Genomic DNA, 18,871 nt, shown 5'->3' with positions numbered 1-18,871 from the left:
TTCACAAACTTGTGGTCCTACTACTGGCCAATGTTTTTGATAGAAAATGGCAGGAAAGCCATTTGGTCCTGGGGAACTTAGTCCATTCATATGAAATGAGGCATCCTCTACCTCTTGAGTTGAGTAAGGTCTGCTCAACATCTCATTCTGTTCTTCACTCACTCGGGTTTCCAGTATTGCAATACATGTTGTTGGACTGTTGGGATTGGAAGAGGTGAAGAGATTTGTGAAGTGATCCTGCAAAAGCATGCTAATTCCCTCCCTCGAGGTAATTTCTTGATCATTATTGTCCAAGAGTTTTTTTATCACATTTGTTTTCCTTCTTTGTGATGCACATTGGTGGAAGAATTTTGTATTTCTATCACATTCCCTCAACTATCTCTGTTTTGCTCTTTGTTTCCACTTAAGGTTTTCAGCTTCCAGTAGTCTGTCCACCCTTTGATGAGCTTGTTTGATCTCCTCATTCAATTGGCATGTGTTCCTATCTTGTAGATTTGAAAGAAATTCCATTTGTTCCTTAACTTCTCTCTTAAAGTTGCCTAGTTGCTGTTTACTCCACTGAGATAGTTTCTGCTTGCAAATCTTGAGCCCCTCAGCTATGTGTTGCATTTTGTTTGGTGTTATCCTAGGTATACACCAGGCTTCCTCCACTGCTTTAAAGCAATCCTCCTTCAGGGTCCAGCATGCCTCATATCTGAAAGGCCTCTGATATCTAAGAGAGTAGGGTTGCAATAGGTCCATGTCAATCCACAAGGGACTGTGGTCAGAATTGAGGGCTGGGAGGGCATAGACTCTCAAGTCAGCAAAAAGACTTGTCCAGGCATTATTGCAGAAGGCTCTATCCAGCCTTTCTTTGGTGAAGGCCTCACCATGCCTCCCATTTGACCAAGTAAATTTCCTTCCATAAAATCCCATATCATTGAGCCCACACCTATCCACTACCTCTCTAAAGGCTTCCATCTAGTTGTAAGGTCTGAAGGGGCCTCCACTTTTTTCATCATGCCTCAAAATTTCATTAAAATCACCTACACAAAGCCAACCTGTTGTGGCTGTAGGTGTAAGAGCCTGTAAAAGTTGCTATCTTTCATGTCTCTTAGATGTTATCGGGTTGCCATAAAAACTAGTTAGAATCCAAAAACCACCAGCTCTCACTTCTTTTACAATCAATGAGATATGGTGTTGTGTATAGGACAAAACCTCAGCTTCTGTTTCTTCTTTCCATAGGAAGGCCAAGCCTCCACATGATCCTATTGAGTTTGCCACAAAACTGTTTTTAAAATTCAACTGTCTTTTGACTGTTTCAACCTTTAATCTATTACACTTTGTTTCCATTAAGAAAAAAAAGTTGGGGGACTTATTTTGCACCATGAGATGCAAATTATTCATTGTCCGAGGATTCCCAAGCCCTCAGCAGTTCCAGCTTAGACAATTCATAGCAAGTGGTGGGGCTGTACCACAGCCTCCACCATCTCAGTTCTATCAGAATTTTCACCAGGGGACACCCCATGTTTTGCTTTCTTCGAAGCTTGAATTGCCCCATCTGCCCTTGATCTAGTAACAACTCGCTTAGTGCCACTTGGACAATTTGCTTTATTCTCCTCAAGTCTAGCTAAGAGACTTTCAAAGCTCTTGTTCCTAGCTTTCCTTTTCCAGCTTGCTCTTGTTTTGATCTTTTCTAGTGCTTGGACCTGAACCGAGACAAAATGGGCTATGGATGAGGCTTGGGCCTTCAAGTCAAGATTACCCTCAAGGCCCAGCCCTGTAGTGTTGTCCTCACCTATAGTGTCTATTGCACACTTGGTGCATACCTCAATGCCTTGCATGGTACAGGTATTCCCAGCGTAGGAAATATGTCCTGAACTTCCCAAATTCAGTACAGAGGGGCTTCCCTTAATAGGCTTCTGGGAGGTTTCTGTAGCCAACATAGGAGAAAACAACTTTTTAGTAGCGTTTACATTACCTATGTTGTCAGCATCAATCAGACATGTTTCCTGGATTTCTGCAGTTGACTTGGACTTGCTTTTTTGACCGTCATCCTTGTCCTCCTTTTCCTTCCTCCATGATTGACCTTCTCCTTTGTGCTAAGTGTCTTCATTGCCATAAGTTTTGTTAGTGCTCTCACTAACCTTTGTCGATGGGGCTCGCAGCCAGGCCCCATATTGCAGCTTGCTGTTTCTAAATGAACTTACTGAACAGCCAGATTTGGCATGCTTGATCACCCCACACTTGAAACAAAAGGTAGGGAGGCATTCATACTTGATAGGGACCCAAGACCTTTTGCCTGCAAATGATAGGAACACCCCCCTAAGTAGTGCTTCTGAGATGTTAACTTCCACCCTTATCCTCAAGAATTCCCCCCAACCAATCCCTCTATCATCCACCTGGACAGTAATAACTCGACCTATGCAACCACCAATCTGAGCTCCAACCTCATAAGTCATGCTGGATAAAGGCATGTTATATGCATGCACCCAGAATTCCTCTTTATCGAAGATGACTTCATTTATGGACCTATTCCCTTCAAATACCTACAAGAACAGTAGCCATCTATCGAATGTCCAGGGTCTGCCCCTGATAACTTTCTGCAGGTCTTTCTCTTTATTGAACTCGACCAGGAACTTGTTCATGCCCACTTCTGAGAACTTGAGCCAGCTCTCACATGTCCATATATTGGCCATTGTGGACTTGAAAGCTTCTCGGTTGATTGGTCTCTCTGCAATGATCATTACCAGCAGGCAAAACTTGCCATATTGTTCTGATGTTTCAGACAAATTTGTAGCCAGAACTACTTCCTCTTTTTCCTTCTCAGTGAGATTGAATCCTTCCCACCGTTTAGTTAGATCATCCTCCATTGTCACCTCTTCAAAACAACCAAAGCCGTCTAAGAGACTAAACTCTTTCAAAGAGAGAAAAACCTCACCCTACCCGGGAAGGACCATTTTTTGCCATAGAGGATTGAGTACTTAAGTTAAATTCATATTTTTAAAACTCAATGGAATCAAAGTCAAGAGGGAGATCATTGAGATGTGACCTAGCTTCATTCTCAAAGACCCAAAAAAAAAAAAAGATTTTTGGAAATTTTCTACTTGATGACAAGATTTCCCTAGTCATATTTGTGTGAGATGGTTTGCTCTTCTTGTTTCATTGGGAAATGACTTTAAGATATATCTTATATTAAGGATGTTTGGATACTGGACTGTTTCATGAATAGTTTAAAAGTGTTTGTAAATAATTGTAAATTTTTTTAGATGATGTTTAAAGTATCTTTTCAATGATATAATAAATTATTAAGAAAAATTAAAGAAAAAAAAATAAAATAAAAGAGGAAATCACAGTAGCCACCTATGGTGGCTGTGTCATTAACTCAACTCACCTATTTTAGGTCCAAGCCTTATCTGAAAACAAGCCCAGTCGCCTGTTATAGGAAGGTTCAAAAGTACAGTTTAATCAAATCCCTTGTTTCCCTCTCTTTTCTTTTGAATCTTCTCTGCCCCCAACGTCTCTCTCACGTTCTCTCTTCTGTCTCTCTTGCATCCTCTATGTTTTCCGTAGGAAAAATATATATGCAATTATGGAATACGTAAACTTCACATAATCGCTTTAAAAAAAATAAGTAAATACGATATTTACATGAAAAAACTAATTTTTTAATAGTGTATCCCTCTTTTTTTCAAAACGATTGAGTGGTACTTGCGCACTCTACGATTATATGTATCATTAATCTTTCCGTAGTGCCAACGCCGCTCATTTTCATCATCTTCGGTATCTTAACATTGAAATGTGAAATCTTGTTACGAGTGGTATAGACGAGCAATTTTTATAGAGTGATGCTAATGTGCCGCCCAGCTTTGACCGCTTAGCGTGCCCACTAGTACAAATTTCACATTTTATTTATCTATTTATTTATTTTTAAACATCTTTAAATATTTTTAAAAAATAATAAAAAATACATCAAGACACTAAAAGTCACTTCCTTAACCATTAAGCAAAAAAAAAAAAAAAATACATGAGGGGTCAAAATGAGGGGCCAAACTCATGGGGCATGCTAGCAATTTTCATTTTTATATGATACTATATGTTCAGTATACTGTTTTGTTATCGCTTTGTATTTAAAAATCTTGAAGCATATGATTCTATTTTGCTTTGGTTACTGGCACTACCACAGGTATAAAATGTGGCCTCTATTATGAGTGCACTCATTTTGAAGACAAAGGTTTCTGTTTAGCTTGGCTAACCGTAAATATGCACAACCCTGCCATGGGAATAAACATGACCTCTATTTCAATTTCTGATGTTATTTCAGTTACGCTTATGTCAAAGGTCTTTTGTCTATATTATTATTGTAATTAAATGCTTTTGAAATACCACTCTATTATTTTTTAAACTGTTTTGTTATGTATTCTATAATTGGATCATTTTTACACACTTGTACAGGTTTTCTGCTTACTGAGTTGTTGATAACACACCCGATTATCTCCATTATTTCTTAGATGACTTTGATGATTGTGACAGTTGGAATAGATGACATGTGACAAGTTTGAAGAGGAAAGTGAGATAAATGCCAGGAAGAATAAGTAGATTCGTCTGAGTTGAGAGAAATTTTGTTAGTGTTTAGTTTATTTTGTTTGGAATGATTTTTGCGACATATGGGTTATTTAGGATTTTTGTTCAAAATTTATACAGGTTTGGGAGGTGAGATGAAAATTTTGTGTTTTGTTTGAAAGTTTAAAATATTATGTTTTAATATTATTATTGTGTTGAAATTTGAAAAAGTTGAATTGAGATTTGAAAAAGCTGAATTGTTTATTAAATTTTGTATGAAGATTTGAAAAATGTGTAATGATGAAATGAGATGAAATGAAATAAGAATTTGTCTCATCCCACCCCCAAACATGTAGATTTTTGTTAAAAGGGTTCACCTCCGAGTATAGTGTGTGACAGGCTGCCACTATTCACCACGTTGGTTCAATCTGGGCCACCCTTGGTGTAGGAGTGACCTAGATTTAGTTGCCCATGGCAGCTAGAGACTCTAACCATCGTTGAACATCTCTGATCAAGTTGCCCACGGTGGCTAGAGCTACTCTATCTAGGCCGCTTGTGGCAGCAACCACCGAGGGGTGGCCCGAAAATTTTTAAAATTTTTTTAATAACAATTATTTGACTAATTATTTTGGTGTTTTTGAAAATTAGGCTTGTAACACAAGTTTATAGCCATCTTTTACATAAAAACTATCTTTGACTTTGACGGGTTTGTGTTTGTCAAACATTTCCTTAATCTGGCCCAATTGTAATTATTATTAAATTAATATAATGTTATTGGTAAATAAAAACAACTATTTATGTATGGTTTTATTCCTTGGTGCTATTATTATAATTTGAGTTTGACAAGGTCCCTATCGTATGATGATTGAAAAGCCTTTGTAATTCATCTAAAAGGGCTAATAATAATGAATTTGGATAAAAATACATGGTATAAATATGTATTTTTATCCAAAGTGTTGAGGTCGTGTTTCACTATTTGGGCAACTTCGAGCTGCTAAACTCGGTTTGGATCCTGTTGAGATAGAGAATGAGGGGCTCAGGACGCCGTGGTATCTCTGATGCTTAAGTTAGTCGTATGGAGAGGGTGACAAAATGGGTGTAGGAGAGAAACGTTCAATCAGAGAGAGAGAGAGAGAGAGAGCCCCTAGAGGGTGTGTGGGGGTATTTATATACCTGGCAAGTGTGATCTTCTGATGGTTGGATTCGAGGAGGTGTCCTTCGTACCTGTCAACCGAATCGTGGGGGTGTCGCCCGCATCCCCTCCGACCATGTTCCATGTCAGCCTTTCGTCAAGTGGCAGGGCCCCACGCTTGATCGTGGTGACCACTAACACCTTAGTTCGTGTTGTGTCGTACTTGGCGTTGTCTTCCATTTAATGCAGTGTGGCCATGGTTTGGCAAGCCCGCCGTCGGTACTCAAGTACAAGGGTTGTTCCTAGCACCCTGCTCCTGAGTTGTTGGTGCCTCCATCTGCGTTGCTTTCAGTGCTTGGGTGCCAGGGTCATTCCTAACACATTGATTTGACACTGACGCCTTGATCGTGAGTGGTCAGGAGCAACCTCTACTTCTGACCTGGACCCACGCGAGGCGCATCTACTACCTTTTCCCACTATAGACCTTCTGGGTCGGCATGTTCCTCTTCAACCTAGTCTTGGCCCATGTTACTTGAGCTGCTTTGGCCATGCCCATTCGGTCCAGCCTAGGTCTAGGGGATTACTCCCCTCACAAAAAGTATTAGTAAGAAATGACAACATGCAGGTTTACTGAAAAGAAAAGTTTGTGGCAGAATTATCTTACCGTATTGATAAAAGGTTAAAGCATCACTTACGGTGATCATGAAGAAACAAAAGAAAAGCTATATATTACAGTTATTTATAAACTCAGATTTAGAAGAAGATGAAGTCAATATAATAAATGAAAGCAGTAGCAGTTCGTAATTTTGTCAAAAATGATAATGTATTTGTACAAAATCAACAAATATTCCTACAAGACAAGAATATAAGATTATAGAAGAAGATACCGACTAAAACTCAATGACACATGATTTCAGCGTGAATCTAGCAACTACTCGCAGGAGGCCTGTAATCTTGTTGAAATAAATAGTAGATTTTAAAAAATAAAAAGAAGCCAACTACCCAAAATTAAGATAGTTTTATAGCTGGGTTCCCGTGGTCCTTGGGATAAGGTGTATGTCTTTTGCTTAGACATTTGTTTGAAGAGGTGATTATTGTTCAATATGGCGGAAGAACTCTCTCTCTTGTGAAGGCCTCAAACTCACGGAAGAACAGAGAGTGGAGATCTCTCTACCAGAAGAAGTTGTTTATAAAGAATCCATCACCAGAGGAAAGCAATGTCTACTAGCATTTCATAATTGTGGAAAAAGGTGTGAACAAAGAAGCTAGCCTTCCGGTTTCTCTATGTCAAAGATATGGAGTCCAGAAGGATGTTTTGAAGATGGTACTCCTCCTAAAGAAATTCTTTTTATTAATTTACCCTTTTGGGTCCAATTTCACAATATGTCATTGACTGTAATGACAAAAGAAGCTGGAGAAAGGATAGGCTGACATTGGTGAAGTGGTATCGGTGGATGTTGACAGGGAAGGCACTGGTTGGGGGTAGATTCTTAAGGAACATAGTTAATATTGACATTACAAAACCACCGACACGAGGGAGGCTATTAAACATAGGAGGGAAGCAATTATGGATTGATTTCAAGTACAAAAGGTCGCTAATTTTCTGTTTTCAGTGTGGTGTCCTTAAGCATAAGGAGAGGGTGTGTGTAATAAAAAACTAAAGAAACCAACCAATTGAAGCAGGTTGATCACAGTATGGCCAGTGGCTGCAAGCATCTTCAGTCAATCTGAGTGTGCATGGAGGCATAAAATATGGAGGTAGATTGAAAAATACCCAAATAAAGACTCGCAGGCAAGGTAGCTTCGATGAGGGAGAGAGTAGCAAAACCACAAATGAAAAGAATGATCAATCACCACATTTTGAGGCGCAGTCAAAGGCAACTTTGATGGATGCAGTATATGTAGATTCTGTAGATCACCTCGAGAAGACTCAGCCAGCTAGTAATTTTGGTCAAATAGGGGATTCTTTTCATATCCTACTACTATCAATTCTCCAAATGGAAGTGATCCTCGTATGGAAAGTCAACCCAATTTAGCTACAAGAGAGAATGTGCAGACAAAAGTCTCGGAGGAAAAGGAGACCCTGGCAGCATGGTTCTAGGAGTGATTGAAGACAAGATCTCTGTAAAGAGTTTTGCTATTCATCATCTCCACACACTACACATTATATTTATTTTTAGTTTTTTTAATTTTTTTAATTTTATTCTTCCTAAATTAATTAAATTCTTCTAGTCATCATCTATATACTATACATTTGGTAAGAGAAAAATAATAAAAAATTATGTGTGGTATGTAGTGTGAGGATGTTGAGTAGAATTTTTTCTTCTTTTAATGAAGCTAAACATGAAAGAACACACCTATTCTCAAAATCTCAAGTATTCTCAAATATTTTATTCCCAAATCTTCAACTTTTTTTTATCTAATTATTATTTAATCATTATAACTTGTCCAAACTCTCAAATAAAACACAAAAAATAATATAACCCTTTCAAATTTTAAAATAAAAATAATACTAAAATATTATATTCAAACAATATAACTATAATATTTTTATTCAGTTTTTTCTCTCTTTTTTTTCAAAATTCAATAAAATACTTTAATTCAAACAATTTCACTATTATTCACATATATATATATATATATATAGAGAGAGAGAGAGAGAGAGAGAGAGAGAGATGTTGTAAATATCCAAATCAAGGTTTAATTAATTATAGAATTGATAAAATTATGGGAAGGTGGTGCATAAACTATAAAATCAGCTCTTAGAGTAGCATTGGTGTAAGCAAATGTAAATGCAAATCAAGATTTTGCTAACAATCCCACTAAATTGTCTTATATTGGAAGAGGCAGATGCATTTTTTTTTTTCTTACAAGGTTCAGTAAATCTACATATTTAGAGGGTTACTATTCCCCGTCTATTAAAAATTTTATGAATTACTTCTCTCTCCTCCAAAATATTATTAGGATGACAAAAAAAATAGTCGACGAATAATAATTTAATTATAATTAACATACAATCAGTGTAACTTCAAAATATGAAAAAAAAATTAAGAAAAAAAATATTATTATTATTAAATTAAAAAAATTTTATTATTATTTTGACTAACAAATAGATAATCCAATATAAAAATTTCTCTTAAATGGAATATATAAAAGTCAAAATATGTGATTTTAACCAAATTTGATCTTTACCTTTACCCAATGCTAATGATCTTATAGCACTAGTAATAAGATGACTACAGTTAAAATTTGGCCAAAATTTAACTAAGTTGCACAAATTCTATCCATATCAAACTCAATAAATCTATAATATTTTTAACCAACACCAAAGTCACTGGCCAAGTTTGGCCAACCCAAGTTGTTAGCTAAATTAAATTTTGAGCAATGCTACACAATCTCTCCAACCTCCACACACTACCTTTTTTTTAAATCTTTATATTTTTTAATATTTTTTTTAAATTTTTTTTTGAGTTTATTCTTTTTAAAATGATTTTATTTTTCTATTCATTATTTATATATTAAAAATTTGATGAAAGAAAAAAATAATAAAAATTAAAAAATGTGTGGTGTGTGGAGGATGGGAGGTTGTGTAGATTTTTTCTTAAATTTTAGACATAAAATATTCCTTCTCGGTAAATCTTCGTCGCACGGCAAACAAAAACTGTAGAAAAATTCACACCATTTCGAAAAAAAACGTCTACTTCTTCCATACAAGTGTTCCCACTCTAGGGTGTAAAAATCCACACCACTCTAAAAAAAAATCACAAACAAGTGTTCCTACTATAAGGTATACAAATTTGGAGGTGAATATAATAAGAATCGAGCAAGGTAAATATATCCCAGTGAAAACTGAAGAGTTTGTTATTTTACTAGAATAATAACTACAATAACAATTAAAATAAATGAAAATGTTAAAATCAATATTTTAATAGAATAATGATAAATTTGAATAGTTATTATTTAATGTTGTTAAAAAATGACTAACTAAATTTATAAAAGGGAATTTCTTAATTAAAATTTTGCCAAACTTTCTATTAGTGCTAGGAGCATCTTTAATGGATTAGCTAAAAGTTAAATTCATTGAATATTTAGTTATTAGAGAACAAAATATGATTACAATGGATTAGCTAAATTCTAAATAATTGGACTTTAGCTACAGTGATTTTCAAAATATTTTTCAAATCTGAAGGTTATTGTAGATATATAAAATACATATTTTATCAATTATTTCTTTTTCCTCTTTCTTATCTACTTCATATGAAACAACATTAATTTAATTAGAATATGTTTACTAATTCACATATAATAAAGTAGAATGATAAAATATGATAAAATTAAATAAATTAAATAAATTAATAATTAAAATAATTAAATATTTTTTAAAATAATATTATTTTATTACTATATAATGAACAAATGAATAATCCAATCTAAAAATTTAATGTGAATAAAATAGTTAAAGTTAAATTTATCTCATATTATTTTATTATTATATAATAAAAAAATAACTATTCTAATATAAAAAATAAAATAATTAAAACTAAATTTATCTTATATTAGATAAAAATATCCTTTTAACTTTAACAAATCCATTGGTGCTCCAACCAAACCAAAGATGACCCCAATTTTAAAATCCTTAAAAACGCGGCCGATATACGTGGGTACAATTTGTTTCTACTCGGGAGGCTTGCATTGCTCTGCTCGTCGTTGGTCATATGTGAACTTCGAAGAGTCCGCTTGTACGAATGGCGGAGTCCCCAATGATTCCCGTGCTGTCGTTCTTTACACCTGGTTTTATCTTCGACTCCGACGTCCGAGCATGCCCTCAAAATCGCCAGAGTCTCTCGGTTTTTCGTCCTCTTCATTCTCATCTTCAGCATGAGGCCTTCCAGAGCAGTTGCGCAAGGCCGCCAGGTGACTACTAGTTATTTCTCCTTTTCTTTTTAGTTTTTGCAGCCATACTACTCTGATACAGCTTACGGTTGTTTTCTAGTCTTTCAATTATCTTCTGGAATTAGTAATGGAAGAGGTTAATGTGTGTGTATGTATGTGTGTGTGTTTTACTATATATATATATATATATATATATATATATATATTTTTTTTTTTCAGAAGAGCCAGTAGCCACACACATAGCGGCTCCGTCTCAATTTTATTAATAAATCAACCTCATGTATGACGGAGGAATACTGTGGTAACATCAATACACTCGAAGGTTTACAAGATAACCACTAGGAACTAACCCAAAACCAAGTGTCAAAACCAACCATGAAAACCATGAAGCAACTTCTAACAAGCCTAAGGTAAAGAAAGACCAGGACCAAAAACAAGAAAAAGCCCATCTCCTGCAAAAAAGAAACGCAAGCATAATAAAATTCAACCTCAGAAAAGGTAGGAAAAATGTACCAGGGACTATAAGATGCGCGAATAAGGGAGGTCAATTTTGTCCATACGGAGAAGACCATGAAGCTGGCTGGTAAGAGCGTCGTTAAAAGACCAATCAAAATTTAAACCCTCAGCTCTCCGTTTAGCTAAATAGTCAGCCACCGCGTTACCTTTACGAAAACTATGGGTTAAACGATACTCCAGACAGCCCAAGATAACCTGCAACTCCTCCCAGAAATCTTCTAAGTACCAGATGTTACATGTTCCCTTAGTAATCCAGCTGACAATCAATTGAGAATCCACTTCAATTTCCACCCTATGAAAACCTAACTGATAACACCTCTTGACCCCTTCCAGCAGGCTTCTCAGCTCAGCAAAATTATTAGACCCCTGACCCAAGAAGACCGAATAAGCAGCCTGCAGCCTACCAAAATTATCCCGAATAACCCCCCCAGCACCAGCCGGCCCAGGGTTCCTTAAGCTATTACCATCAGAGTTAAGCTTCATCCAATCCTGAGGAGGCCTATGCCACCTCACCACACGAACTTGCCTAGGCTTCTGAGGTAAGACCGGGATATCCAACCTCTGCAAAATAGCGACATCATGGGAAGAGATCCTAGAAACTTTCATACCTAAGGAAATTATCTGACGAATCCATATCTTGATAACATGCCAAACTGTCTGAGCCGAATCCACCCTCTGCTCAAAACGAGCTTTACAACGCCTATCCCAAATCTTCCAAGAGACAATAGAAGGGAGAATACCGAAGATAATCCTAAGTTGAGAAGACTTACCAGTACGGCGGAACCAAAAATTAATTTGTTCCTTCCACGTAAGGAAAACACCCATATGAACACCTAAGTGATTCGCCGCCAGACGCCAGATTTGTCAACAAATTCCCCATTACAAAGCACGTGGTTTAAGTCTTCCATATGACCCCTGGCACAACAATACATTTAGAAACAAAGGGAATGCCAATATTCTTGATCTTCTCATCCACACTCAAACAGTTATGTAAGGCCTTCCACATCATAACCGAAATTTTCTTGGGGAGGTTAGGATGCCAAATCCAATGGGCCCAAGGTAACGAAGGAGTTCTAACACGGATACAATCCCAAGCACTCTTAGTAGTGAAATTTCCATTATTATCATTCACCCATATAAGAACATCCTGACCATCCTTCCTCGTGGCTAAAAATTGGTACAATTCTAGAGCTTTTTGTTGATCCACTACTCTTTCCAAAAGAGGAATATCCCACCCATTGTCTATCCGACATTCTTTGATTTTAAGCGAAGGTCTCTCAATAACTGGATAATGAACACTAATAGGACCCCCATCCAACTAATTATCATGCCAGAAAGAAACATTACCCTCTTTCACCATCCATTTTGAATGATTTAGGACCTCCGGAATACAACGCACAATAGCTTTCCAAAAAAGAGTACCCTTGTTAGGACTCAAGAGGGATAAATGATTACCTTTGACATACTTACCTTTAAAAAATTCAGCCCATAAGGACTGACCCCTCAAAAGGTGCCAAGCAAATTTCATATGAAGAGCCCTCTGAACATCCCCAAAATCCCGAATACCCAAACCGCCTTCCTCAGTAGGATAACAGATATATTTCCAGGCCACCCACTTCCGCTTTCCTTTCCCTTCAGAGTCACCCCAGAAAAAAGAACTCATAATCCTATTCAAAGCCTTAAACACCCCACTAGGAACTGGTAATACCACTAGTAGGTGTGTGGCCATACTCGATAAAACATGACGTAAAAGAATCACACGACCACCAGCCGTAGCATTTTCATCTTCCACCCTGCAATCTTCTTACTAACTTTCCCAATCAATTCACCAAAATCACAGACCTTCAGACGACCCACCACAATAGGAACACCCAAATATTTAAAAGGGAAAGACCCTTCAGAGAAACCAGTCAAGTGAAGAAGGGAGGACTTTCTGTGTGCAGAGATCTTATTAGAGAAAAAGATAGCACTTTTACTTTTGTTAAGAATCTAACCCGTCCAAAGCTAGTAAAGATGTAAAACCTCCATTAAACCTCTCATGGACTTCTTCCCACCATTAGAAAAAATAACAATATCATCCGCATACATAAGATGAGAGATAAGGGGGGTACCTCTAGCTTGTGTAAACCGACCAATTTTTCCAATATCAAAAGCCTTCTTCAACATACGAGATAAGACCTCTTGCATAATGACAAAAAGATAGGGCGAAAGCGGATCACCTTGCCTCAGACCACGCTCACCTTTGAAAAATCCCATAGATGTACCATTCATCATAATAGAGTACCAAGGTGAGGAGATGCATAACTTTATCAGGGCGCAAAACTGAGGAGAAAAACCAAAAGCAACCAAAACATGAATAAGAAAATTCCAATTCACTCTATCATAAGCCTTAGACATATCCAACTTGACCAAAACATTTCCCCCATTAGAGTTTTTATTAATCGAATGGACAATTTCCTGGGTGATACTGATATTCTCAAAAATACTACGACCAGGAATAAAGGCCCCCTGTTCATGAGAAATCATCTTAGAAAGCAAATTCGTCAGACGGCCCACAATAACCTTCGCACAAATCTTATAAACCACAGAACACAGACTAATAGGCCTAAACTTATCAAAGCCATTAGGCGAATCAACCTTAGGAATTAACACAATAAAAGACGCCGTATAATATCTTGGAAGCAAATGATTTTGAAAAAACTCATAAACGGCTTCCATCAAATCCTCTTTAACAATATCCCAGCAAGACCTGAAGAAACCAGAACTAAAACCATCTGGACCAGGACTACTGTCAATAGGAATGCTAAACAAAGCTTCCTTAATATCATCAATAGAGTGTGTGTTTTACTATATATAAACCTAGAAAAGGCAAAAAGGCAAACAATATATCATATAATGTGAGATTACATTGAAGAAGTACTCCCCATGTAATCTCCCCATGTTTCTTCTTTCATTATAGTTTGTGTTTTTTCCCCAAAAGTGAAGTTTTATTTTTTACAACCAACCAACAAACATGATTAAAACAAACTCAAAATTGGTGGCTAGTGGAGTCATTCCTGCAATTTTTTTTATTGATACTGGGTGTCTGGAATGAAGTCCCAACTAAATCCTTAGGGTTCATGGGCCCTGGTCAATGAGTTTTCCACAAGTGCACGTTAAGTAATTCAAAGAGAAATTTTTCCAATCTGATGGCCCCTAGAAATAGTTTGCGCCCAAGGATTTGAACCTTAGATCTAGAGGGAGCATACCACCAACACGAAAGCTCTTACCACTTGAGTCAACCCCAAGGGGTTATTCCTTCACATTTTTTTTGATAGGTAATCAATAAGTTTTATTCATAGAAATAGAGAAAGCTCAAGTACACATGGAGTATACATGAGAAGTACCTAGTTAGAGTTTACAATTGAAAGGAGAAAATCATGGACATTTAGCCCATTACAAACAATGGCCCCTGCCAATAAGAACAATGATTTAAAAAAGAAAAATTTAAGCTCATCCATTGTCTCATGATCTTTAAACCTTCTATCATTTCTCTCTCACCAAATACACCAACAAATACATATAGGAACCATTCTTCTACCACTTGTGAGTTACCTTGAAGGCCTCTCCAGCTTGCAAGGAAGTCCGCCAGTCTAAGAGGAATGACCCATGACAATCCAATTCTCGTGAAAAAATCATCCCACATGGTCCTGACCACCTCGTAATGTAAAAGCAAATGATCTACTGATTCACCATTCTTCTTAAACATACAACACCATTACCCGACATTTCCTTAAATTATTTGTATTGAGGATCTTGTCCAATGATGTTGTCCATACAAAAAAGCTTCTTTTGAAGGAGCTTTCGTCTGCCATATACTCTTCCATGGGAACATGGCCATTCTAGGGCTCGTTAGAACTTGGTAAAATGATCTGACAGTGAATCTACCTTTCTTGGAAGGGCTCCGGTTCATCTTATCGCTGGTTCCCTCTGTCATGCTTACGGAATACAATGCCGCATAGAACTCTGTAATAGTCTCCAACTCCCAATCTTGGGCTGCCCTAATGAAATTAACATTCCATTGAGGGGAGCCACTGGAAAAGACCAAGAGATCGGCTATCGTTGCATCCTTTTCTCTTGCGAGCTCAAAAATGGCAGGGAAGGTGTCTTGGAGACTTCGTTCACCACACCATTTGTCATACAAAAATCTAACACGAGAGCCGTGCCCACCACAATATGTTCATGTCTTCTGGAAGATCTCCCAATGTTTCCTAATGTATTTCCACAAACCCACCCCATATGGACCGTGTACCTCATTTGAGCAACATCCTCCCCATATTCCTTCACATTAACATTAGCAATTTCTTAAGAGGACCTATTTTCCTAGGTTTCATTGCTTACAAAGAAAACTCGATGTCTTAAGAGTAGACTTTGAAGGATCAATATCTGGTTGCATTCCTTTTGCAAACCATTGTTGTGTCAAAGGTCAAAATTGCCAATTTTTCTTGGTTTTACCTTTACCTTTCTCGATAGCATACTTTAGGTTGTGAAGTTTTCAAACTAGAACCATAAGTCTAACCTATCCTATCAAGTCATTCTGTTATCCTACGCCATTTTTGCTGCCAAAGCAACAAAAAATGCACACAATTTATTTATGTGATTAAATAGCTTCATTTTGGATTCTCTAGAAGTTATGCCCTTTTAATTAAAAGAAAGAACTAGCTCCTTTCTGTTCAAACTTGGGATCTTGTTTGCTTTCTAACAAATATCTTTCTTTTTTTATTTTTTATTTTTTTTTAAGTAATCCAATTTTATTGAACGCACAAAAGGGCACAAAAGTGCCCTTGCACCTTGGCATTGGCTCAACATATGTTGGCCCCATCCTGGTGCTGGGCAGGTGGACAGCCTCGCAGGCCGCTCAGTCACCTTGCCCCCTGAATGGGCTATAAGCCTAATTGTATTAGATTAGAAACCCAAAATTATGTTGGGGTTTTGAATTAAAAGATTTAGGGTTTCAAACCGAAACCCAATCAAACAAATCCCAACCTCCATAATAATCCAAGTCCAACCATAAACCATTATATTCAGTCGTGGCAGGTGAGATAGAGAGGGAGAGAGAGCTGGTTTTGAGCTACTTATAGGTCTTATGGCAAGAGAGAGTGGAGACTTGAGAGAGATGAAGACAACAATGGTGATGGAGAGCAAAGATTAGACAGAGATTAGAGAGCTACGAGACACTTGGAAAGAGAGTATTGATCGAGTTGGGGGGGGGGGGAGAATGAGTTTGGAACTTGCTTATCAAGTTCTAGGACAGCGTCATTTAGGGAGTTTTTTAACTCATCACCAATTCCTCCCCATAGGAAATCCCTTTGAAGCTTTTCAAAAGGCTAGCCTAGACCAACAGGGAGGGGAAAAGAGAAAAGAAATGAATTGGGAGATTTTAGAGGATACTTTTGATCAAAGTAGGCCTCCCACCTTTAGATAAATATTGCCGCTTCCACCTAGCTAAATGATGTTCCATCGTTTCCAAGACACCATCCCAATTTGATTTTGCCTTAAAGGGAACCTCCAACTGAAGACCTAGATACTTCATAGGCAGAGATGACACCCTACACCCAAGAAAGCATGGCAAGCCACCAATGCTGTCCACACTGCACCAATTGATACTAATTCATACTTGCCCAAATGAAATTTTAATCCAAAGATACCTATCAAAAAATTTTTTAGTCCAAAGACAGCTTAAAAAAAAAAAGAAGATACTATGCAGATGCGATACCCCATATGATAAGTGATAAGAGTATGTGGTATATGGGATCCTACATTGCTTGGGAAGAAGAAGTTCTTGCTCTTTATAATGGTTCCAATGAGGCTCCAATTGTATCATCGACTAGTCTTTTTAGAGTATAGGCTATGTAATTTGGGTCTTCCGTTGGGGCGTTACAAATGGTATCAGAGTCTATCCTAACCAGAAATGTGGGACTTGAGCCATGCCAACTATAATAGACTAGCCCGATGAGAATGTTGGTAATTTAAGGGTGGGGGGAGACTATGATACCCATATGATAAGTGATAATAGTAGGTGGTATATAGGATCTCACATTGTTTGTTAAGGAGAAATTCTTGTTCTTTATAATGGTTCTAAAGGAGCTTCAATTGTATCATTGACTAGTCCTTTTAGAGTATAGGCTATGTGGCTTGGACATTCCATTGAGGCGTTACAACAAATGATGGAAATGCTCCTGCTTAGCCTCAAAAAAATCAACATATCATCAACAGACAAGAGATGAGACAAGATAAACTCTTCATTATTTCTAGTCCCCATCAAGAAGCCTGATAAAAGTTCCCTATTCATAGTAGTTGGCATCATTCTACTCAAAGCCTCTGTTACCACCACAAGGAGTTAGGAATAAAGGATCTCTTTGTTGCAATCCATGAGAGCTATAAAAGAAACCAGCAGATGTACTTTTTATCAAAATTGAGCTGCATATTGCAGAGATACAACGTTCTATCCATGCACACCATCTCTCGTTGAGGCTGCTTTTAATGAGTGGATACAACAAGAAGCACCAATTCATATGGCCATACGCCTTCTCCAAGTCCAAAATCCCTTATCTAATCCTACTATCCTGACACTCGTTAGATATAAGCACCGATTCTAGACTTTGTTGGCCTATGATGAAGCCATGAAAACATTCTGGGAGCTAGAAATAATCTTCAACAACCATTTGTTTCAATTGATTCGCAAGAACTTTGGAGAGATGATTGTATGGAGAACCTACCAAGCTAATAGGAAGAAAGTCCTTGATCTCCACCGCCCTTGCTATCTTGGGATATGTGTGGTAAAGACAGCGTTAAGACTCTTCGAACTTGCCACGAGCATTGAACTCATGAAGCGCATTCATCAAAACTGCTCTAAGAATCTCCCAACAAGTCTGAAAAAGAGGCTAATGAGAAACCATCAGAGCCTAAGGCCTTGTCACCATTTAGTGCTTTCACCACCCCCAAAACCTCAAACCTTGTTTGGCAACCAAGTAGTTTAAAAAAAAATTCAAATTTCTCAACCTTTCTCATAACTTCATTCACACTCAAACACAAAAGCTTTTCTATTTTAAATTTTCAAATTTTCACCTAATCATTACTCAACACAAAAATCAATACAAATTTTACAAACTCCAAAACAAAAAATAATCTTAAAAATATTATATTCAAACAACTTTTCAACTTTATATATCCAATTTCACAAACTCCAATACTATACTTATTTTAAAAAATATTTTTATTCAAAATTCTCTCTCATTTCCCAAAACCTAATCTCAAACAAATTCCCAAAATTCTCAAGTATTTCCAAACATTTTTGGTAACCAAACATGGTTGTCTCCTCAAATCTTCTTTCTAGCCACGTCACATCCTCTCTATCAAAAGAATCAAACTAAGACCATCCAACTAGGGCCTCTAGGAAAATTGTTCAGAATAGAGATGGGTGTCAAATTTCAAAGTATGCTTCCTTATTTTGGTGTTGTCGAAGAAAGCTTTCCACCAACCACTTTAGAGTTGATCATGTTGTGTTAGCAATTTGTGTTGGAAGTTTCCCTTAGATCCCATTATTTTTGGGTTAGGGATTTTCTTGTATATATCCAGTGTACTTGGTTACTCCTATTGATATATATATATATAATACTTTTACTTATAAAAAAAAAAAAATTGTGTTGGAAGTCTGGTGATTTGAGTTGGCGTTCTAACAAATATCTCACCTCCATTGTTTTTTGACTTTCCAAAGTAGGTGAAAGCGATATGTGCACTTAAGTGCAT

The 18,871-nt window shown here is 37.0% G+C and overlaps 2 protein-coding genes across 3 annotated transcripts in view; one reads left to right on the top strand and one right to left on the bottom strand.

Annotated features, from left to right (window-relative positions):
• Window positions 1–375: 375 nt before the first annotated feature.
• On the bottom strand, window positions 376–960 carry LOC108982525. Its single transcript, XM_018953927.1, has one exon. It carries the CDS (start codon window positions 958–960, stop codon window positions 376–378), a length of 585 nt encoding a protein of 194 aa, XP_018809472.1.
• Window positions 961–10,366: 9,406 nt separating this feature from the next.
• LOC108982521 (exopolyphosphatase PRUNE1-like) overlaps window positions 10,367–18,871 on the top strand; it is a 36,872-nt gene continuing 28,367 nt past the window's right edge. For both annotated transcript variants that reach the window (XM_018953924.2, XM_035688183.1), the window contains exon 1: window positions 10,367–10,588. In XM_018953924.2, the coding sequence (XP_018809469.2) occupies window positions 10,553–10,588 (36 nt within the window). In that variant the 5' untranslated portion in view covers window positions 10,367–10,552. The remainder of the gene's footprint in view (window positions 10,589–18,871) is intronic.

This window comes from Juglans regia, chromosome 3, assembly GCF_001411555.2.
Source record: "Juglans regia cultivar Chandler chromosome 3, Walnut 2.0, whole genome shotgun sequence".
Lineage (NCBI taxonomy): Eukaryota > Viridiplantae > Streptophyta > Magnoliopsida > Fagales > Juglandaceae > Juglans > Juglans regia.
The sequence above is the reverse complement of the archived record's forward strand: the minus strand, read 5'-3'. Positions and strand labels throughout refer to the sequence as shown.

Bases quoted from the DNA above. Each gene is read 5' to 3' on its own strand.
- LOC108982525 (XM_018953927.1), bottom strand. From the start codon at position 960: ATGGAAGCCTTTAGAGAGGTAGTGGATAGGTGTGGGCTCAATGATATG.